This window comes from Malaclemys terrapin, chromosome 3 (assembly GCF_027887155.1).
Source record: "Malaclemys terrapin pileata isolate rMalTer1 chromosome 3, rMalTer1.hap1, whole genome shotgun sequence".
In the NCBI taxonomy this organism is placed as follows: Eukaryota; Metazoa; Chordata; order Testudines; family Emydidae; genus Malaclemys; species Malaclemys terrapin.
In genome coordinates, this window is record NC_071507.1 from 49078876 (window position 1) to 49102849 (window position 23974).

Here is a 23974-nt window from a genome sequence, read left to right on the forward strand (position 1 = left end):
ATATATACACACATCTGCTACATCTTCTACTCCTGGGGAAATTCTGCGACAAAAAATTAAATTCTGTATACAATATTTTTAAAATTCTCCTTTTTTTATTTGTCAAAATAACGCAACATAATCACACCAGTTTCAATTATTTTGGTAATCTGTTGAAACTACAATACAATGGATGGAGAATGGGAGTGGGGAGCACTGGAAAAAATCCCCAAACCTCCTTTGTCTAATAGTAATGTAGCTAGGTTTGATACTTTATTTCTAGTTATTAGTCAACAAATATATGCAGCCATATGCTCAGTATTACACCATAGGCAACTGAAGAGCAAGTGAGGGCTAGGGAATCAAACTCACAATTTATATTGGCTACTGACCATCTCCAGAAAGGTCAGTAGTAAACAGCTCATGGAGTACATTTTGATAAGAGTATTTTTCAGTCCAAAATTTAGACCAGTTCAAATCACTAAAGTACCATAAAGGCCATATTGTCATTTACAATAAGGCTCCTTTATACCACTCTGGCAATGTAAAGGAGCCACTTTTACACCTGTTTTACTTTTACACTCTTGGGGGGAAATCCACTAAGAACAATGGGAACAATCCACTAAGCAGGCAGGCCGCTACATTCTGCTCTGCCCGAGGGGACAAAGCCCGCCCCACACCTACCTCCTCAGAAACACCTGGAAGCCCTGACCCTCCATGCCAGGCGTGCTGAATAGCGAGCAAGAGGGACAGTCATTTGCTCGCACTCCCAGCCCCAGCGTGACTGACATCTCCCCATGCACACATCACTAGCCCTGCGCTAACATCAACTGAGATGTCTTCTAAGATTATTTTTAAGGAAGTTGTGTTTTTAAAAAGTTTACCTTTTCTGCTTTTCCTGCTTTTAGTTTACGGACCTCTTCTCCTTGACAAGCCACCTTGTTAAACAGAGCTTTAGCTTCTGGTGTGTCTGGGCCATTGATTTCTGTGCTTGTTGTTTGGGGTGAAGTAGATATCTGAGTTGCTGGCACGTGTCCTGGCTTGTAGTCCTGCCCAGTCTTTTCTTTATACTCTGCTTTCAGAGAAAGGAGGAGTTTCACTGCTTCATCTACTTTATCCTAAGGGGAAAGACAAAAAAAATTCAATGGTCACCGGAGAGGATTCAAAAGTAGGTTAAGAAAAAGCTTTTTTCTCTACCATGAAAAGACAACAAATAAAACTGGGCAGGCAGCAGAGTCCAATCTGTATCTGGCCATAAGCAACAGGTGTGTGGTGGTTAGAGAATGAAAAGAACAGCCATCACACAGTGTTGAGTGCTACCAGGATTGAAGCAGAATGGAGCTCTCTGATCTTGTTAACAAGGGTTATAGCAGAACATTGAAGAATGTGAAAAAGCCTTTCCTCCTTCAGAGGGAAATAGAAGATCAAGGAGGGCATTTAGCGGCTTCTGAGAGCAGATTAATGCTTCTCTCTTGCTTCGTCTTGGTGCTATAACTCAAGGAAACAGATTTTCCTTCTAAATTCACTCTGTGGCTGGGGAAAGCCTCGTTACTTTGGTAGTTTGAACTAACAGGCACTTCTGTTCTCCCACACCACACCACATTACACTGTTTTAAAATTAACAGTGCTCAAATTCCATCCTGGTCGTACAGATTCCTCGGTCTACCTGCCAGACCGACTTTTCACAAATAGTGGGACTGTGATGCTAAAAGAAGAATTTCAGAACTCCTGAAACATGCAGTCAGAAATCCAAACCTCTTCAGAGATACAGAAATACTTCACTGGATTGAATACAGGATTGGTGGTTTAGCTGCCAGAGACAGAAAAGACGGTTACTCACCGTTGTAACTGTTGTTCTTCGAGATGTGTTGCTCATATCCATTCCATTAGGTGTGTGCGCGCCGCGTGCACGATCGTCGGAAGATTTTCTACCCTAGCAACACCGGCGGGTCGGCTGTGGAGCCCCCTAGAGTGGCGCCTTCATGGCGCTGAATATATACCCCAGCCGACCCGGCGCCCCCTCAGTTCCTTCTTGCCGGCTACTCCGACAGTGGGGACGGGGGGCGGGTTTGGAATGGATATGAGCAACACATCTCGAAGAACAACAGTTACAACGGTGAGTAACCGTCTTTTCTTCTTCGAGTGCTTGCTCATATCCATTCCATTAGGTGACTCCCAAGCCCAACTTAGGTGGTGGGGTCGGAGTGAGACATTGCTGTGTGCAAAACCGCTGATCCGAATGCAGCATCGTCCCTGGACTGCTGCACTAGCGCATAGTGAGCTGTAAATGTGTGGACTGATGACCAAACTGCCGCTCGACAAATGTCCTGGATCGGAACATGTGCCAGGAAAGCAGTCGAGGAAGCTTGGGCCCTCGTGGAGTGAGCGGTGAGGTGCGGTGCAGAGACACCTGCCAGGTCATAGCAAGTCCGGATGCAAGACGTAATCCAGGAGGATAGGCGTTGTGAGGAGACCGGTGAGCCTTTCATTCGGTCGGCCACTGCAACGAAGAGTTGCGTCGTCTTTCTAAAGTGCTTTGTGCGGTCAATATAGAAGGCCAGGGCCCTGCGTACGTCCAGGGAATGCAAAGGTTGATCCTGGCGAGTAGCATGTGGTTTAGGGTGAAAAACCGGAAGAAATATGTCCTGGTTGATATGAAATGGAGAAACCACCTTAGGGAGAAAGGCAGGATGTGGACGAAGCTGCACTTTATCCTTATGGAAAACTGTATAAGGGGGCTCGGATGTAAGCGCCCTGAGTTCAGAAACGCGCCTTGCTGAGGTGATGGCTACGAGGAAGGCTGTCTTCCAGGATAGGTACAAAAGTGAACAGGTGGCTAGTGGTTCGAATGGAGGACCTGTGAGTTTGGAGAGAACCAGATTGAGGTCCCACGTCGGGACGGGATGACGCTGTTGTGGGTACGTCCGGTCTAAGCCCTTGAGGAATCTAACGACCATCGGGTTAGAGAATACCGAGGACGTGAGTTCCCCTGGGTGAAAGGCTGATATAGCGGCCAGGTGAACTCTAATTGAAGATATCGCCAACCCTTGCTGTTTTAGGGAGAGGAGATATTCCAATATGAGAGGAATAGGTGCCTGTAACGGGGACGTGGCTCGTTGTTCGCACCAACAGGAGAACCGCTTCCACTTGGCCAAATACGTGGCTCGTGTTGAGGGCTTCCTACTGCTCAGCAGAATCTGTCGGACAGAGTGCGAGCATTGCCGCTCTGCCTGGGTGAACCATGGAGCAGCCACGCTGTGAGGTGGAGTGATTGCAGGTCGGGGTGACGCAGCCGGCCGTGGTCCTGAGAGATGAGATCTGGACATAATGGAAGCGGGATCGGTGTCTGAACCGAGAGTTCCAACAGTGTGGTATACCAATGTTGTCTCGGCCACGCTGGAGCGATCAGAATTACCTGTGCCTGGTCTCTGCGCAATTTGAGCAGTACCTTGTGGACCAGAGGAAACGGAGGGAAGGCATAAAACAGGTGGTCTTTCCAGGGAAGGAGAAATGCATCCGAGAGGGAGCCCGGAGCTCGACCTTGTAGGGAGCAGAACACGTGGCACTTCCTGTTGTCTCGCGATGCAAACAGGTCTATCTGGGGAAACCCCCACTTCTGGAAGATGGAATGTATGACGTCCGGACGGATAGACCACTCGTGCGTCTGGAAGGACCTGCTGAGTCGGTCCGCTAGAGTGTTCTGGACTCCAGGGAGGAACAATGCCGTGAGATGGATTGAGTGGGCGATGCAGAAGTCCCACAGGCGAATGGCCTCTTGGCATAGAATTGACGAACGTGCTCCTCCTTGCTTGTTGTTGTAAAACATGGCCGTGGTGTTGTCGATGAGAACTAACACACAACGGCCACGTAGTTGATTGAGAAATGCCTGGCACGCCAGGCGCACCGCCATCAGTTCCCGAACATTGATGTGCAGGGCTAACTGGGGTGCAGTCCACAGGCCCTGGGTATGGTGTTCGTTGAGATGGGCGCCCCAACCCAGAGATGAAGTGTCTGTGACCAGATGCAGAGAGGGTTGTGGGGCGTGAAATGGCATCCCTTCGCAGACCACATTGTGATCTAGCCACCAGGTGAGGGAGGTCAGGACCGAGTTCGGGACCGTGACCACCATGTTCAGGCTGTCCCGATGTGGACGGTATATTGATGACACCCAGGTCTGGAGTGGGCGAAGCCGAAGTCTGGCATGCCTGGTTACGTACGTGCAGGAAGCCATGTGACCCAGCAGGGTAAGGCACGACCTCACCGTGGTAGTTGGGAAGGCCTGTAGCCCTTGAATGAGGCTCGTGATGGTGCCAAAGCGGTTGTCTGGCAGGATGGCTTGTGCACGTCTGGAGTCTAGAACTGCGCCGATGAAATCTATTCTCTGGGTAGGTTCTAGAGTGGATTTGTCCTTGTTGAGTAGGATGCCCAACTCGTTGAATGTGTGCACTATTCTGTGGACGTGAGCTTGAACTTGCTCTTTGGTGCGACCGCGTACCAGCCAGTCGTCTAGGTACGGGAACACCTGTATCTCCTGCCGACGAAGGTACGCTGCCACGACAGCCATACATTTCGTGAACACTCTTGGGGCCGAGGATAGGCCGAAAGGAAGGACTGCAAATTGGTAGTGCACCGTGTTTACCACGAATCGCAGGAAGCGTCTGTGAGGTGGGTAAATTGAGATGTGAAAGTATGCGTCTTTCATGTCGAGGGCGGCGAACCAGTCTCCAGGATCGAGGGAAGGGATAATGGCCCCCAAAGAGACCATGCGGAACTTCAACTTTACTACGAATTTGTTGAGTCCGCGCAAGTCCAAGATGGGCCGCAGACCTCCTTTGGACTTGGGGATCAGGAAGTAATGGGAATAAAATCCCCTGCCCCTTAACTCTATCGGAACCTCCTCTATGGCCCCCATGGCCAGGAGCGTAGAAACCTCCTGTATAAGAAGTTGCTCGTGAGAAGGGTCCCTGAAGAGGGACGGGGAAGGGGGGTGGGAGGGGGGGATAGAAGAAAACTGGATAGCGTATCCCTTCTCCACCGTGCGGAGGACCCAGCGGTCCGAAGTTATAAGGGACCAAGCACGGTGGAAGTGGGAGAGGCGATCCCGGAAGGAGGGGGCTGGATCCTGGGGGATGACTGGGGCGCCGTCCTCGACCGCACCTTCAAAAGTTCTGCCTGGGGCCTGAAGGTGGTCTAGGTGGCCCCTGGTTCTGGCCGGGTTGAGGGCCGGTCCACCTTCTTCTACCACCTCGCCCTCGCCTCCGGGTCGAGTCCTGTCTCTGACGAGGCGGGGGGGGGGGGGGTAGAAGCGCTGAGGCTGCGGCCTAAATGGTCTGCGCTGAGGGCCCACAACATGCATCCCCAGGGAGCGCATGATTGTTCTCGAGTCCTTGAGGCTCTGCAGGCGAGAGTCCGTCTTGTCCGAGAACAATCCATGTCCCTCAAAGGGCAGATCCTGTAGGGTTTGCTGCAGCTCCGGGGGCAACCCCGAAACCTGAAGCCAGGAGATCCTCCGCATAGCGATACCCGAAGCCATGGTCCTCGCAGCCGAGTCCGCTATGTCCAAGGAGGCTTGCAAGGAGGTCCGAGCCACCTTCTTACCCTCCTCTACCATGGCTCCAAACTCCTCCCTGGACTCTTGGGGAATCAACTCCTTAAACTTCCCCATAGAGTTCCAGGAGTTGAAGTTGTAGCGGCTCAGGAGCGCCTGCTGGTTCGCCGCTCTAAGTTGCAGCCCTCCAGCTGAGTAAACCTTACGGCCAAACAAATCGAGCCGCTTAGCCTCCTTTGATTTAGGCGCTGCAGCCTGCTGACCGTGGCGCTCTCTTGCGTTCACTGATGCCACCACCAGTGAACACGGTTGGGGGTGGGTGTACAAGTACCCATAGTCCTTAGACGGGACAAAGTATTTCCTTTCCACCCCTCTCGCTGTGGGTGGGATAGAGGCAGGAGTTTGCCATATCGTATCCGCATTGGTTTGTATCGTGCGGATCAGGGGTAACGCCACCCTCGATGGGGCATCCGCTCCGAGGATGTTAACGATAGGGTCCTGCACTTCCACTATCTCCTCCGCCTGCAGGTCCATATTACGGGCCATCCTACGCAGGAGATCCTGGTGAGCCCGAAGATCTATCGGAGGGGGACCTGTACATGACGTGCCCGCCACTGCCTCATCCGGAGAGGAAGAGGAAGATGCCTCCGGTGGTACTGGATCCAATGAAGGGTCCTGATCCCCCTGCTCCTGGGCCGGAGCATCACCTGTACTTGGAACTATGGTGTTGGGTGGCGTGGACACGGAAGCCTCCATGCCCCCTGGCGGAGGCCGAGAGATGGTGGATTCCGGGACCCTTCTAACTGAGTGACCCGAGCGAGAGGTCGATGGTATTGGAGCCCCTTGCTCCTGGTGGTACGCCCACGGGGTCCAAAACGACCAGTGAGATGGGCCATGAGAGTGGTCCTCTGCCATCTCCTGCCAATGGCCCAAGTTCCGTTCCTCGGCTTGCCCTTGAGGGGGGTATGCCGATCTCGACAGGTCCTCCGAGGAGCGAGACACCGATCTTGATGGCCATGGCGGTGCCGAGAGAGACGAGACGATTCCCGTGGGCTGCGGTGCCGCACGGTGCCGGTCCGGAGATGATCTATCTCTGCGCGGTGCCGGCGAACGGTGCCTGGACCGCGATCGGTGCCGATGATCTCGTCGGTGTCGGGAGCCGGATCTGGACCTCGACGAGGACCTGGAGTATGCCCGGTGCCGGGAGCGGCCTCTCGACGTCGAGCGTCGACCGTAGCGGTGCCGAGAACTACGTCTCGACGTTGATCGGTGCCGACGATCATAGCGGTGCCGAGACGTAGAGCGGTGCCGCGACGAAGATCTTGGCCACGAGTACGACCGGTGCCGAGGTGATATTCGGTGCCGGGACTGCGAGCGGCGTGGGGACCTGCTTCGGGACCTGGACCGGTGCCGAGGTTCCAGCCCTTGTGATGGAGGGCGCATCAGGGCAGGTTTCCCCCTTGACTGGACCGGGCGAGTCAACGGTGCCGTCGGTGCCAGTGGTTGAGGCGGTGCCGGCTCTGTGAGAGCTATCAAGTCTCTCGCCGCCACGAAGGTCTCCGGAGTCGACGGGAGTTGTATTAGCTCCGGTCTCGGTGGAGACGCTATCTGCACCGGACTCAACGGCCTCGGTGCCGGAGTCGACAGTGCTGGAGGCACCTGTTTCCGGTGCTCCACCGGCGGATTCGGCTCTACCCCCGGCACTGGGGGAGCCGGCGCCTTCAGCACGGAGGTCCCCGTCTTATGGGCTTTTTTATGCCCCGGGGATAATGACCGGCGTCGAGGTACTTGCTGCGGTGCCGACGAGGTCCGGTGCCGGGGAGGCTTGTCCGACACCACCCGCGCGGTCGGCATTGCCGGTGCTGCTGGGGCACTGCGCACCGAGGCGCTAGGTGCCGTGGCTTGGCTCGTAGAGGGAGTGTCCGGACTAAGTGCCGCCTCCATCAGGAGTTGCCGGAGCCGAAAGTCCCGCTCTTTCTTGGTCCTTGGTCTGAAGGCCTTACAGATCTTGCACTTATCTGTTTGGTGGGACTCTCCCAGGCACTTCAGACAGGAGTCGTGCGGGTCGCTCGTGGGCATAGGCTTAGCGCAGGAGGCGCACTGCTTGAAGCCGGGAGCTTTGGGCATGAGCCCGGGCCCGCGGCCGGGGGAGAAAGGGGGAGACGACCCCCTTAGTCCCCTGGACTACTATAACAACTATAACAACTTTAAAACTATTTAACTATTTAACTACAAACACTAGAACTATAACTATAACTACAACTGCGAATAACTAACTAAGCTAGGGAGAGTGGAGGACAGCTATGCCGCGCTCCACAGTTCCAACGACCGTCAGGGGCGGTAAGAAGGAACTGAGGGGGCGCCGGGTCGGCTGGGGTATATATTCAGCGCCATGAAGGCGCCACTCTAGGGGGCTCCACAGCCGACCCGCCGGTGTTGCTAGGGTAGAAAATCTTCCGACGATCGTGCACGCGGCGCGCACACACCTAATGGAATGGATATGAGCAAGCACTCGAAGAAGAACAATAATTTAGGAGAATTAGTTCAGGGTTACTTGGTAGAAGACTTCCACCCAGTGTTAAAATGTGGAAGAGTTAAAACTGAAGAAACTCTATATTTACCACTATTATACCTTTGAAGCTTTCTCTGCTTTGAGTCTGCGAACCACCTCCCCTTGTTCTGCTACATTATCATAAAGAGTTTTGCTGTCTATTGAGCTAGAGGGTGTCAAATTATTGCAGGATACAGGAGAAGGAAGAGTAGCAGCAGAAGAGTATGTAAAAGGAGGAGCTGTAGGTGGATTTCCAGGTTTGTATTCTTGACCGGTCTTTTGTTTATATTCTGCCTTTAGTGTTAAAAGCACTTTCACAGCAGCATCTATTTGATCCTGAAGCAAGAAGAGAATACAAGATATATGTAAAGGTAGAAAAAAAATAATGGAAAAGATAACACAATCTTAACTAAAGTAGAACTACAACAGTGGTTCTCAAACTTTTGTACTGGTGACCCCTTTCACATAGCAAGCCTCTGAGTGCGACACCACCTCCCCGCCTCTTATCAATTAAACACTTTTTAATATATTTAAACACCATTATAAATGCTGGAGGCAAAGCAGGGTTTGGGGTGGAGGCTGACCCCCCCATGTAATAACCTCTTGACCCCCAGAGGGGTCCCGACCCCCAGTCTGAGAACCCCTGCACTACAATAACTGCTGTAATGCACTACCTTAGGGCCAAATTCTGTTTGCCTGACTCTCGCAAGCAGATCCCAGGAACGAACAAGTCTTTAATAAGAGGAGTAGGATTTGGCCAAAAGTGAGCTCTTTGTAATTTTACTTTGTTTGTCAGACCTACTGCAACAAGTCACACACCAAGGCAGGGCCAGCTCCAGGCACCAGCTTACCAAGAAGGTGCTTGGGGCAGCCACTTCGGAGAGGGGCGGCATGTCCAGCTGTTCGGCGGCAATTCGGCAGATGGTCCCTCACTCCCGCTCGGAGCAAAGGACCTCCCGCCAAATTGCCACCGCAGATCACGATCGCGGATTTTTTGTTTTTTTTTGTTTGGCTGCTTGGGGCGGCCAAAACCCTGGAGCCAGCCCTGCACCAAGGATCCAATCATACAGCATTCACACATTCATGACTCCCCAGTGAAGTCAACTTGGCCCCAGGTGGGCATAGCAGTCCAACCACGTTCAGTACATTGCAGGATTGGGTGTCAAGTAGGTTAGATTATGAATTGAAAAATATTAAATGGGGACTGTCAAAACAAATTTCTGTTATTCACCCCACTCTAGATTAGTTGAAAAGCTACAGCTTGCTTTTCATCATTTATGTCTATGTAGTTCATTCAGCTTGCACAATAAAAAACTGGTTAGTTTCCCTTTCTGGTTCTCATGCACTAGCACAAGACTGTTGTGAAGCCAAATAAAACAATTTAGGAGAATTAAAGATAACCTAATTGAAATTAAAAAAAATAATAATAAAAATACAGAACCTAATGGGAACAGAAGCAAGTTTTACAAAACCTACAGTGGGCTTAAACTAAGTTGAACGTCTCTCTTTCCATTAATAAGCCTTTAAGTATTCAATAGAGCATAAGCTTTCGTGGACTACAGCCCACTTCTTCGGATGCATATAGAATGGAACATATAATGAGGAGATATATATACACACACATACAGAGAGCATAAACAGGTGGGAGTTGTCTTACCAGTTTATGCTCTCTGTATGTGTGTATATATATCTCCTCATTATATGTTCCATTCTATATGCATCCGAAGAAGTGGGCTGTAGTCCACGAAAGCTTATGCTCTAATAAATTTGTTAGTCTCTAAGGTGCCACAAGTACTCCTGTTCTTCTTTTTGCGGATACAGACTAACACGGCTGTTACTCTGAAACTAAGTATTCAATGTCATTATACCTTTGAAGCTTTCTCTGATTTAAGTCTGCGAACCACTTCGCCTTGTTCAGCTACTTTACTGTATAGAAATTTGCTGTCTATTGGACAAGTAGGAACAGGAGAAGGAATGAGCACAACAGGTGGGTTTCCAGGTTGGTATTCCTGGCCTGTCTGTTGTTTATAGTCTGCTTTTAGCGTTAGAAGCACTTTCACAGCAGCACCTATCTGATCCTGAAGCAGGAAGAGAGAGGGGGAAAAAGAAAGTTGTAGAAAGACAGAAAGAATAAGATAAGTTGTACTGAACAACAGAGCCTTTTTTATAAAAAGTAATACCAAGTTTACAAAACCTTGGGTATTGTATATTCATAGGCTATTTATTACTATTAGTTTACCACAACTTGAGTAGATCTGGTAAAGAAAACATTTACCTTTGAAAGTAAACCCTCAGATATTATTTATTTGTATTGTTGTAGAACTTAGGAACCCCAGTCATGGACCAGAGCTCCACTATGCTAGGCAAACGAATGCCTATTAGAAATACTTTGCTTTGTACATTTGCAACAGTCCGCTACAATACAGTACCACTAAAGCTACAATATGTAGATATATGCCTTCATTCAGATTCTGTAATGCCACAAAGAAAGCCTAATTGCCAAAATATTTAATCATTAAGCAGGAAATGTCAAAAGTTTTTCTTCTTTTTGTGATCGGCTTTGCTGTTGTTCAAAATAGTTCCATATACTCACCAAAAACTGCAGTCAAGAGAGAAAATCAGCAAGTACTTGACAATTTTTACATTTATTTATGAACAATTTTAAGCAGGGAAACTCCTTCTTGAACGGTTAGATTCCAAATGGTTGACCTAATTCAATCACTTCTTTTGAAAAATGTTGTGGAGAAAAAGGGAAACAGACTATGATTGAAAACTTTTGCCAGGGACCAGTTTGACATTCCGTATTTGGTTTGGGTGGGAAGACTTGTTTGGGCCAGTTTCTGAGAACAACAAAAATCTGGAAAATGTAACAGTTCTGCTCACATCTAAGGGACCTAATTAACATTCCTCATAAATATTATTGGGACAGAATTAATCATATCAGTGCTACTTGGAGAACAACACTTGAGAAGAAAGGTCTTAGAGAAACCCAACCCAAGTGAACTTAATGAAAGCAAGGGAGGAAAACATAGGTTCACTTACATCCTGGGAAAGCACATTAAACTATACAAATATTCATGAAATACTGGTCTCTTAACTAGTTTCTTAAAAAAACAAAAACAAAACACCTTACCTTAGAGGCTTTCTCAGCTTTCAGTTTTCTGACCACCTCCCCTTGCTCAGCTACTTTATGATAAAGAGCTGTGCTGTCCAGATTGCTGGAGGTCTGAGGTGTCGAAGAAACATTTGGTACTGCTACAGCTGCTGCAGGAGGATTTCCAGGCTTATACTCCTGGCCTGTCTTCTCCTTGTATTCCACCTTCAAGGCCAATAGCTGTTTCACAGCTGTGTCAATATCTTCCTTTGCAGCCTTTTTACCTTTCAAATCACGAACTACATCACCCTGAGCAGACACTCTGTTGTAAAAGACCAGGGGGTCCTCAGATGGAGCAGAGGCTGGAATACAGGTATCAGCAACAAGTGGAACAGACTTTCCCTTTGAAGTTGAACTAGCCTTTGAAAACAGAAGCAAGTTCTCAGTGTTTCCTTTAAAAATTTTTTTTAATAGTAATGTTATTTATGAAAACCTTTCCTAAAAGCCTTATTTACCTCTTTCTTTGCAGTTTCTGCTTTCGTCTTCTCTTTTGAGCCAGATGTTGGCATTTCCTTTGTGTGCCCATCAGGGATATAAATCAAAACGCATGGGGCTTCTTTACAGCTGTATGGGCTACAGAAAATGATTAAAAGAACGGATGTTTTATACACTATCATTATACACTAGGGCCACTGCGACAATAGGAAAGACTACAAGCAGCAGGCCTACCAAACACTTGTTTGGGGGGGAAAAGTGAGGGGGGAAAAGAGAGAAAAGATATTCAAAACCACTTCTCAACCTACACTCTCATTAAACACTCTACTGCAAAAGCAATAGCATTTCTGATTGCAACTACTTAATGTTGTCAGTTCACATTCTGTATTGATCAGTGCACTGTAATGGATGCTTATTTCTCTCACAATTTCTCCATCTCACAGCTCCCTCTCTTCCGGGCTCTAATTCTCATCTCATTTAGTTGAAATAGCAGCTGAATGCAGCTTTCCCATCTCTTCTGCATAAAAATCCAGATTTGGCCATCTGGATTTTTTTACAGCGCATTCTAAAGACCTTTAGGTTTTGCAGCCAGCATATTCTGTAGATGGGAAACAAATCAAGTGTTTGATAGTGGATGGGATTGTAAAGGAATCTTATATACACTGATGATGAAAAACTATTCAGTGTTTCACTCAATTAGGTATATACCTAATATAAACATGCTTTTCTCTAATCAGGCAATCACCTATTTTATTCCATCTCTGGGATTCTTGATTTACATATTCATAATGAATACAAGGAAAACTGACTCCCTCATTATTTCAGAGTTTCCTTGTGCTCATCGAAAATGTCACCTGGATGACCGTGAGCGTATACATGAAGGCTTAACATAAACGCAGGCCTAAAATGAAATTAAAATTTTTTTTTAAACTATATTTAACATTTGTATATAGTGCCATAGTTGTGCAACTGTTATACCTAGCACAATGCAAGATGTAGAAATTTGTGTGTATATTAGAATGTTTTTTATTTTTGCTGGTCAAGAAAAAAATAAGTTTCTTCCTTAGGGACTTCAATATTTGTGTGTGAATATATTAAAAACAAAAATGCATTGAAACAGATGTTACAGATCTATAATGGCAATTCTTAGACTATATATGGAGTTTATTTACAAAGCTGCTTACCTAACTGGTTCATAGGGTTGATCACAAATAAAAAATCCTCTTCTCTGAAGTTGTATAATGTCTCCTTTTTTCAACTCCTTAAGGCAAGGATCACCTAACATCAGTTCTTCTTGCTGTAACAGTTAAAAGCAAATTAAGACCATTTCTTATGAGCATTGTTTAAAATAATGCTAAGAATTATTGTAGCTGCATTGAAGGATTCCAGAGATGTTCCAAATTCACAACTGCTGAAGTGTCAATTAATCCCAATGCCAATGGATAAGATGCTCTCAAGTAGATGTGCTAGCCTGAGAATATGCTAGGGTGAAAGAGAGCTTCCAAACCATCAGTGCCAGCAGGCTAAAGAGTCATACATATGGTGGGAAGTCAGTGTAAGTTATACTGAGAAAAGTTAATACAGTATTTAGTTCTTATGATTTAACAAAAACAAAAACAAAACACCTCAGTCTTCTTGAGGTAGAAAAACAAATAGGAACAATTACTGGAATATATTTAAAGATTTTTCCCCTCTCCTGAAGCATGAAAACAAAAAAAATCAGTTAACTATGCAATAAGAATGTGAACAAAATACTGTCTCAAAACATTCCTTCACACATTACTTTTCTGCTACTGTCATCAACAGACCCAACTCAGAGTGTCTATGCATTCCCTCTCTTACTGAAGAGCCTCAGTTTAGATCCCATAGTATCATCCAGGGACACAGGGTTGGAAGAAAAAGTGACAACTGGAAGAAACTCCACAGAACAGTGCCACATAGTTTAAAACAGGGGTTCTCAAACGGGAGTCAGGACCCCTCGGGGGTCGCAAGGTTCTTAAGTGGGGGGGGGTCGCGAGCTGTCAGCCTCTACCCCGAACCCCGCTTCGCCTCCAGCATTTATAACGGTGTTAAATATATTAAAGTGTTTTTCATTTATAAGGGGGGGGGGTCGCACTCAGAGACTCTCTGTGTGAAAGGGGTCACAAGTACAAAACTTTGAGAACCACTGGTTTAAAGTGTCTTGCACAGAGATAGTGAGATACAAAACCCAGTGACCTCAACTATAAACCCTTTCTGTGACAAAAAGAAAATGTAACAAGTTTTATCAAAAGAGCCAATGAAGCAAAGTCTTCCTAAAAACTATACAACTTCAACTGTAATGGTTTATTCTGTTTGCTAGACCAGTAGTTTTCAACTTGTGGTCTGTGGACCCCTGAGGGTCCACAGACTATGTCTAAGATTTCCAAAGGGTCTGTTCCTCCAGCCAAAAAATTTTTTGAGGTCTGCAACTGGAGGGAGTGGGGAGGTTGAAAACCACTATACTAGACAATGAACCTCTGCTAAACACACCGATCTCCTATCAGGTTGCAGCTTCCGTTAACTTCCAATTTGTTGTGCAACATAAAAAGCTTATCTATTTCAAAACAGTGCAACGTGTAAAGACTTCACTAATATCAAAATGCCAACCATGAGCCAGATCCTCAGATAACATAAATGGACTTACCTTCACTGAAGATCTGACCCCACAGACATTTTTATAGCTCAGAAGAGCATATCTACATTTATAATATAGATAGATGGAATCTAGCTTAAGTTGAACTACTCAAACTGCTTTGAAATGCAACTTGAACACTTGGGAAAAGAGAGCCGAACACCTTTTAAAAAAAAAACCAAAACTGGTGCTGATGGTAAGGAGAAAAAGTAAGCAAAAGCCGTGTAGATGAAGAGGGTAATACATGAGTTACCTTACTATTTCGGTTGACATATTGCTTGAAATCTTCATCTTTACCTAGGACAGGTTTGGTGATTAGATGGTCATAGTTAACACAGACAGCTGGAATGAGAGGCGCAAGTGGGGTCTCTGCAAGCCAAGTGATCTTAGTGGTTTTTTTGTAGTCCTTGTTCTCCATGTTCAGCTTGGCATCAATGGACACAATTTTCCTGCTTGAGTTTCTACAGAAGAATCAGAAAAATGTGATGAAACCACATTTTTACACAACAATTATGGTATATATTTGAATTTCTCTTAAGACAATATCAAAAATATGGAAATTGTTGATCAAAAAGGCTCATGACAAAAAATAGTCTTAGAATGTATTGTGCATGAACTAGAAAGAATATATTTTCTAGGACAGAGTTCTGTAACTCACTAGCCATCAGAACTCTCCAGGAACAGATACAAAAAAGATCTAGTACAGATTCTCGTACAAGATATTTTTGTTTTAAAAAAACCTTACTAGCGGTCAAGTATGTGACTGATTAATTTACAGTCATCATGCATTTCAATTTATTTTTAAAATGCCTTTTCTTCTGAAACTAAATGGGAGAGAATCTCATTGTTAGGTATCAATCTGCACTATTCACGTGAGTCTGAAAGGCTCTCTTGATTAAAAAACTGAGAAACACATTAATGACTTAGAAAAGAACATTCTCTTATCACTACAGGCCATATTCAAAAGGCTAATCTGTTCCCCACCCCCCCCAATTCACTTTTATTCCAAGTAAAATATTTTGGATCAGATTAGGATTTATGTGAAAAAAATAGCAAATTAATTATTCTGGTAACTTCTGAATCAGTACTTTGCTATGACGAGATAGCAAAGGGGATAAGCAGATGAAGTCTCTCTCTATACTAGGATAGATGTACTTTAGATTTACATCTGTGATTGGTATATTGTTGCCATCAAGCAGAGTCTTGGGATACTTTTTAATACCTCTCTATACTATAGATCAAGAGGTTATACGTAGAAAATAAAAAATAATAAATAAATAAATTAATGGAGATATCCTATCTCCTAGAATTGGAAGGGACCTTGAAAGGTCATTGAGTCCAGCCCCCTGCCTTCACTAGCAGGACCAAATACTGATTTTGCCCCAGATCCCTAAGTGGCCCCCTCAAGGATTGAACTCATAACCCTGGGTTTAGCAGGCCAATGCTCAAACTGCTGAGCTATCCCTCCCCCCAGGTTAGTTAAACTAACAGTAATCATTTCTGATAACCCACTACCATCAGACCAGTCAAAGCTTTGGAAAAACCACCACACAGGCAGCATTTCTGAAGTATTTCCATTGTTTTAATTCATTAAAAATAAATAGCAAAATGTTGTACAGGGCATAGAAAAAAGCCTTACATCTTTCTAAACTTCCAGCACAACAATTTTGAAGTTAGTTACATCACATTCTAATTTCACTTTTTTTTTTTTTTTTTGGGGGGGGGGGGGGGGCAACCTTGTAATTTAAATACCCAAACAGATTTTGTTTTTCAATCTGCAAGAGCATACGTTCACTTTTAGGATAAGAGCTCTTATACCAAGTATCAGTGACAGAGCAGATTTGCAGGCTGTTATAAGGTGACATGGGCTTTTTTTTTTTTTTTTTTTTTTTTTTAAACTTCCTATTGTAAGGACCAACAGCCGGTAACATCTACAGAAGTGCTTCAGTAAATTGAATAAGAAGAATTTTTATGCAATATCTGACCACACTGGTGATTTCAGACCCAGAACTACAGTAAGATGTACTATTTATTAATCAGGCAGCTTTGTGATCCATTTAAAAACGATTATCTGTGCTATTTTTTAATATTTCAAGATGCAAGAAGGCTATTCTTGTCAATAAAAATCTGAGGTGCAGAAACCTCTAACTTGGAACTACCTTATACTTGTTACCTGTGTATTTTAGTGATGATAATGTTGCCCCAATTTATGAATGTAACAGTCTCTCCCTCAGTCAAAGTCTCTGCATCTGCACCGTCAATCAGCACTTTGGAACTGTACCACACAGGCTTCAAGCCAACATCAGCATTCTGTGTATTAAGAAAAATTAAAAGTTGGTTATCATACAAGTTGACTAGCTTAGCTAACAGAGCTGAGTCCTGACACACTGCTCTATATGAGTGTATTCAGAAAAGGAATTACAATACATATCATATACTAAAAGAGAATCATGATAACTAGAACAGGGAGAAGTTCTCTCCATAGGGCAAAAGGAGGGATGGGTCTGAGCAGTGTTGCCACTTTTACACAACTCACGATATTTCATGCTTTTCTTAAATCCCCAACTCCCAGAGTCATATGACTGCAGGAGAATCTTGGCTTTTATTAATAAAATGAGTTTCTAACCTCTGGGGTTGCAAAGAAAAGCTTGAAAATGTAACCCCAATGCATCCTGAAAGCTCCAAAGTCAAACAACATAACTCAAATGCAATATAGTCTAAAAAAAAAAAAAGGTCACCCGATTTTTAATCCACTCTCTTTATATTTTGGGGCCTATAATGATTTTTTAGAATTTGGGTTTTGCAATACTGTCAACAAGAGTTTTATTCCTTCCTTTCCCAAGACATGCCGTCTGCAAGGACAGAGATAAGGAGGAGTTGAAATGTGGTAGCGAACAATTTCTCTTCTCCTGAGATCTGGCTCCATCTTTGGTCACAAGCAAAATGAGTTTAGGAGTCTAGATCAGGGGTGGGCAAACTTTTTGGCCAGAGGGCCACATCTGGGTGGGGAAATTGCCTGCAGGGCCATGACTGTAGGGCTGGGGCAGGGAATTGGGGTGCGGGAGGGAGTGCGGGATGTATGAGGGGGCTCAGGGCAGGGGGTTGGGGTGCAGGGTACAGGAAGGGTTCGTGGTACGGGCTCCGGCCCACTGCCACTTATCTGGTGGAGCTCCGGGGTGGCAGTGGGGCTAAGACAGGCTTCCTGCCTGTCCTGGCCCCGTGCCGCTCCCGGAAGCGGGCAACATCATGTCCCTGTGGCCCCTGGCGGAGGGGGAACAGAGGGCTCCGGGCACTGCCCTCCCCTGCAGGTACCTCCCCTGAAGCTCCCATTGGCTGCGGTTCCCTGTTTCCAGCCAATCGGAGCTGCGGGGGGTGGTGCCTGGAGGCGAGGGCAGCGCACGGAGCCCTCTGTTCCCCCTCACCCAGGGGCCACAGGGACATGGTGCTGGCCACTTCCAGCAGTGGCGCGGGGCCCACAGCGCCAAAGGTGGCAATCCTGCAAGCTGGATCCGGCCCGCGGGCCGTAGTTTGCCCACCCCTGGTCTAGATCAGGGATCGGCAACGTTTGGCACGCAGCCCGCCAGGGTAAGCACCCTGGCAGAGCGGGCCAGGCTGGTTTGTTTACCTGCCATGTCCGCAGGTTCAGCCAATTGCGGCTCCCACTGGCCGCGGTTCGCCGTCCTAGGCCAATGGGGGCTGCGGGAAGTGGCGCGGGCCGAGGGATGGTCTAGATCATCTCCTGGTGGACACGCCATTAGCAATTTTTAAATTAAGACTGAATTAGATTTTCTTTCTAGAAGATATGATCTAATAGAAGTTAATTCAGAGAAATATTATATAGGAGGTCAGAATAGATCACAATGGTCCCCTCTAGCCTTATAATGTATGAAAAGCACAGAGATGTCAAAGTCCCTACCTTGAGCTCATATTTTTAGTGCTAAATTGTAACACTAGACACTCCTCCTGGGTCCCGGTTGATTGCTCTAACCTATGGCTAGCGTCAGTCTTCATGATCAGTACCATACAGTAGTTATTAAAAGACTACAAATACATGCACAACCTTTGGATGTTTGGCCACTTCTTTCATCTCATCTAGGGCTTCAGGAACGTTCACAGTGACCACTTCATCCTTCAGTAAAGCAGTATACCGAGGTGCCACTGGGTCTATGACCTAAAGGAAATAGAAAGAAGATAATCATGACTATTGGGCAGTGTCAGAGCGAAAGATTACATGAAACAAAGTAAAGTGAAAATATAGGACTATTAAGTGGTATTCTTTGTGTTACTGCACTCGTTTGCCTTTTAATGCTACTTTCATTGAAAGTTATAAAAGGAAGACAAACAAAAAAATATATAGTCAAAAGTGAGCAATCCTTAAGCAATTTTTCAGACCTTCCACAAAAAGGTCTATATTTAAACAGGCAAAATTGTTGATAGCAAACAGAAGCTGCAAATCTGGTACTATCATACTACAAGTAAACCTGATCTCAAATCAATGCTTCACTGGGAAGGAAGACAGTAGAGCTATATTGGTGTAGTTGTACTCTGTATAGAACTACTAAATCTGCCTGCTGGACCATTTTCTTTCTAGATAAATCCATTTTAAAACAACATATTGGATGCCGTATTTTAGCTACCACAGACCCTGATCCTATGTTCATTTCTCACAGACTCGGAGATAGCTTTGCCTGTGTAAGGAGTACCAGTTGGGTCTATAATATTAAGAAACACCATTTTAATACAGCAGCATTAGATCACTATAATAAGGCAATACCATAATATTAAACTCATGAGTTCCCCACAATCATGTCTTCTTGCCAAACTAGTTACCACCACAACCTCTCCCTATATTTTTTTTTTATAAAGTCTGTTTTCACCCCCCTAGCACCACCTTTCACAGGGCCTCTTGAATCTCTTAAAACTTACTTTCATAAAACATTTGGAGGTGCTTAGAACAATACAGTAACACAAGGGGCAGTGGAGGGCTAGCAGGAAACAGTGGTAGATTAACTGGCAGGTGAGTTGGGTGCTAAACTGAATGAGTGTAAGTAAATATTTTTATGTTTATCCTTTCACTGCAACAGGAATGCACAACTAAACAGCAATTTTACAAGTAAACAGTTTGTCAATCTATTTTATACCCAAATTGCTCGGCACTAGCAAGTATGAGAGTGCTTTGGATTCAGAAGTCATACATTTATCAGTGAGTCAGTATATGTGGAAGCCAAGCCCTTAAGGTGTTTCAGACAGATGTAATAGGAAATGGCTTGTTAAGGTACCTCAACATCTAGAGGCCTTATATGCTCCTGTATGATTTAATAACTAATACACATAATTTTACAATTAAGGTTATAATTTGTTTTCATTGTTATAACCATGCCCTTTGTTTTAATAATTCAGTACAATACTTCCCCAGGTGACTGTCTTTACAATGTAACAGCATAATAAGAGCTCTCTGCCTGCAGAGATCTTTTATATCAAACTGGGAAATGTATAGGAACAATTTCTGCCCTCATTTATATTATTGACTCCAATGCAACTGCACAGATAGAGGATGACAGAATTTGGCTGATAAATATGGTGCTACCCAAAGAGCAGGAGTTTCAAGACACTTAATTAAAAAATTGTTTTAATTATATTATCAACTCCCCATATTTTTAAAATCCACTACTCAAAAAAGTGATTAGTATTTATGCAGCAACAAAAAGAACCAATTGATAATCCTTTATATAACACCAAATGGACCAAATACAAAAGGTAGGAAGGTATACAAGACACATGCCAGACAAGCAAATACTACTTAAATGAAGAGATCTGCAGTAAGGCCTCAGCAAAAACAAGCAGGAATCCCAATGCAAGAGTTACAGGCATTCACACAAGCTATACAGCCAGCATTCTAATGATTCGCCTTATTATAGTGTCCAAGCATTCACTGCCAAGAAGCAACTAACCATATTAAGATGCAGTATTCCTTATTTGACACTTGCTAAGAAACATCAAAAAGGGCTACCTAATATATATATATATTCATTCAAGCACAGGAAATGCACAAGCCCTCAGTACTTTCACTCCAGAAAGGAAAACTGGACAACATGAATTGACTGGAACAGAGTTTCCATCTATTTTGACAAATAAGTCAAAACAGAACTGGGCAGCATTTTAAAAACAGGAATAATGCATTTTAAATGGATTTGTGCAGCTCTTATTACCTAAGCAAATGTGATTGTGCTATGAAGCTGCATAACGATGGCTTATGCTAAGTATGCTTACAGTACTGTAAGCCATGTGCTAAGGCAAAAGAAGCATTAAGTAATACCTTCTTACAGATAGCTCGCAGCTTGAAAGCAGAAAAATGAAATGCAGAGTTTTCAGATCAGATTCACAAAAAGTATCATTACCTTTCTGCATAGTTCTAAGTAAAACAACTCAATATTGGTTTGGCAAGTCAATATGTGCTAGCCCATGTTAGAAGGAGGAGACATTCCATTTTCCTGAAAACGTGCCAGATGATGCAATATATTTTAAAAATTGCTACTCTTTATGATGAGCACTCCAGTGAACAGTGGATTCACTACATAACTCAGGGAAGAGGATACCAAGAAGAAACGGCATCAAACTAATACAAGCATGTACCTTTTTGTTAAATGACCAAATTTTATCCCATTCCATGTTGACAACAGATCGGGAGGAGCCCTGGAAGGCAAGATTAACAAACAAATAATCTTGAATATTATTCTTAATGTCTGTAGAATCACAATACAAATGCTAAGCATGTTTACCAAAAGTAACAATGTGTATTTTTCAGCTTAATCCTCATCTTACAAAATAAACATTAAGGGCCCATTGCTGCCACAATCTCGATCCAAACTTCCATTGATATCAATGGGAGTTCAACACACTACAAGCTCAAAATCTTGCAGACCCATACAATTTTACACAAGGGGCTGCTCAAATGCATATATGGAAGCAGGACTGGGACCTAAGCCATGACAGGAATGAGTCTTCAAAAGGACAAAATCTTGGCAGAGTGGCAATAAATATGGTGAGCTTTCAGTTGAAGCATTTGTTTCCAAGTTTACAATCAGACTCCAAGAATAAGAGGAAGAAGGGAAAGACAACACTCACCTGTGCAGCAATAAACTGTTTTAGTCCTTCAACAGTCATGCCTCTTCTCAGCACACCACGCACAGTGGGAAATCTTGGATCATCCCTGCCAGAAAGAGGAAAAAAGTTGAGAGGTTCATTCAGTATCTACTATTATGCATTTAATTCTGTTAACAGGCGATAAAGTACTGATTTTTTAATATCTGTGTAAATCACAGTTTCAAGAAAACAAACTTTTGTATTTTGCTTGTGTGAATTTAGTGCTGGGTGAAAGGGGCTAGCCTGACAGCCCAGGAGACTAAACTTCTTTATCTATGGACAGTTCTAATACAGACTTTCCCTTGCTACGTACCAGCATTCCTGAACACTAACTTGGGATGGGAAACCACCTCTTAGTGACAGGAGCTCTTTTCCACATCCATTCAATCCTTGGTGTATCTATCAAGAATTGAAAAGGTACCAGTTACATCTCCCCATCGCAAGTCAATACTATGTATTGGGGAGTAAGATGTGCTATCCTGCCCCCTCCTTCCCTTTGGCTCTAAAACCATTCTTTGCCCCTCCTATGCCCCATCTATGCCAAAGTTTGGAACTTCCAGTTTTCTTCCTGTATCTTATTTAAGTTTCAAATGGGGGGGGGGAGCTGGTAGTACTCTAAACTCCCCCCATAAAATAAATTCTGCCCATGTGAGGCACCAAATGAGACACTGCTCACAGTATATTGTGTAGATGTTCAAAATACTCAAGATGAATGGGGCAATTCAGATCTCAGATACTGCTCAGGCCCTCGTCAGACTCAAACATCTCTGCATCAGTTAACACCAAAAACAAACTGTTTCTTCACAGATTCTGGAGAACAAGATACCAGCTTCGGAAAGGTGCTAGTACACTGTCACGCACCAGCTCAATCTGAGCCCTGATTTATTTAAGATCCTTTTGTTGTCACCCACTTTCCTAAGTTCAAATACGTAGGTCTGAACAGTGCTAGGCTTGGAAGGGCACCGGAAACAATGGAACCAACCCAACTGGTACTACAGTTTTAATATTTAATATATTATATTAATATTTTGCCCTCCTATATCACTTTTTATCTGTAAGTTAATACAAAGAAACTGCCATACTTGAGCAGCAAACCAATGTCTATTAGTTCAATCTCCAGTCTCCAACAGTGGCTAGCATCAGATGCTTCAGAAGACATAATCCTGCAGTGTGTAGTTATGGGATAACCTGACACCTCCCTTCCCCCCCCCGCAGGAAAAAAAAGTTTCCTCCCTCCATCATTAGGAGGTAAATTACCTCCTAACAGTTTATGCATTTAAACTGGAGGGTTTATTCCTTCCAAAGCTAGTTTTTTATTTTATTTTATTTTATTTACTATTCATTTAAATATACTTGTTATCCATATAATTATTTAATCCTTTTTTCAACCCTGTTATCCTCTCAGGCTCAAAGATATCTTGTGGCAACAAGATCAGGTCTAATCGTACGCTGAGAGTATTTTCTTCTATCAGCTTTGCTACCTTGCAAGTCCACTGAATGCTCACCTGTACTTCTATGGGAAAGGGGGAATAAAAGTTCCCCATCTACCTTCTTTGTACCATTCATTATGCATTTATTTTATTCCGCTGTCTTATTTGTCTCTTCTCTAAAATAAACAAGTTTGGAAGACTTGGCACTTCCCACTAAGTAAAAAGGTGCTCAACATTCTCTCAGTCAGGGCATTTTAATGTCTGAATCTCTATTAAGAAGTCTAACTTTAGGTACCCATTTTTTGAAAATTTTGACCTGTGTGCTTTACAGGGGTAAAAAAAAGTGTCCCGATTTTATAGCAGTAGAAACTGAAGCAGAGCAAGGCAATACTAGTATATTTCTTGTCCTGGAAACACAAGCATGATGGTTAACTTGTAAACCCCAACAAAATTCCCCTCCTCCCCCCATTTGGCTTGCTTCATAGAAGACTGAAAAAAAAAGAGGAAATGTGCTGTAGACATTTCTGAGACGCCTACACACTTGGCATTTAAGTGCCAAGAAAGCTAAGAGAAGAGAACCTGCAAGCTATAGGTGAAAAAAGTTAGTATCTGTTTAACCAAAGAAAAGTGGATGCATGCATTCTATGATTTCCTTTAGGAATAGCATACATGTGTGATTGTATTTCTGCTATAGCAGCAACTGTATGTATACAAACGTACCATCCATCTACCAGCCCTTCATTGACAAACCAGGTGAGCTTTCTTTTAGATAGCACAGTGTTGTTGAGGTTTAGACGACTGTACTCCCAGATGTATGGCTTCCTTATGCCCAAGGCTTCAATGATCCAGTAGAACTGCTCGTCTCTGTCATGGTATTCTGTTGTTCTTAATGCATGTGTGACACCTTCAATACTGTCAACAATGGGGCAGGCAAAGTCATATGTAGGATAAACACTAAAAAGAAAGAAGAGCTGAAATTAATAAGCCAGGAAAAGAATACACATAGTTTAACTGCATCTGAAAACCATATCCATAAAATTAAATACTCTGTATTTTATAATCACTCAAAAATCCTTAAAAT

At 44.3% G+C, this 23974-nt stretch overlaps 1 protein-coding gene across 3 annotated transcripts in view; it reads right to left on the reverse strand.

Annotated features, from left to right (window-relative positions):
* Positions 1-23974, reverse strand: part of EPRS1 (glutamyl-prolyl-tRNA synthetase 1) — a 68846-nt gene that overhangs the window by 21559 nt on the left and 23313 nt on the right. The window contains exons 10-21 of one of the 3 annotated variants that reach the window (XM_054021846.1): positions 23614-23847; positions 21446-21530; positions 20954-21013; positions 18381-18491; positions 16494-16630; positions 14574-14781; positions 12852-12964; positions 11688-11805; positions 11212-11592; positions 9947-10156; positions 8160-8414; positions 864-1097 (exon numbers count right to left, since the gene is read on the reverse strand). In XM_054021846.1, coding sequence (XP_053877821.1) covers positions 864-1097; positions 8160-8414; positions 9947-10156; positions 11212-11592; positions 11688-11805; positions 12852-12964; positions 14574-14781; positions 16494-16630; positions 18381-18491; positions 20954-21013; positions 21446-21530; positions 23614-23847 — 2146 coding nt within the window. The remainder of the gene's footprint in view (positions 1-863; positions 1098-8159; positions 8415-9946; positions 10157-11211; positions 11593-11687; positions 11806-12851; positions 12965-14573; positions 14782-16493; positions 16631-18380; positions 18492-20953; positions 21014-21445; positions 21531-23613; positions 23848-23974) is intronic. The other 2 variants (XM_054021847.1, XM_054021848.1) reach the window with 2 other exon arrangements.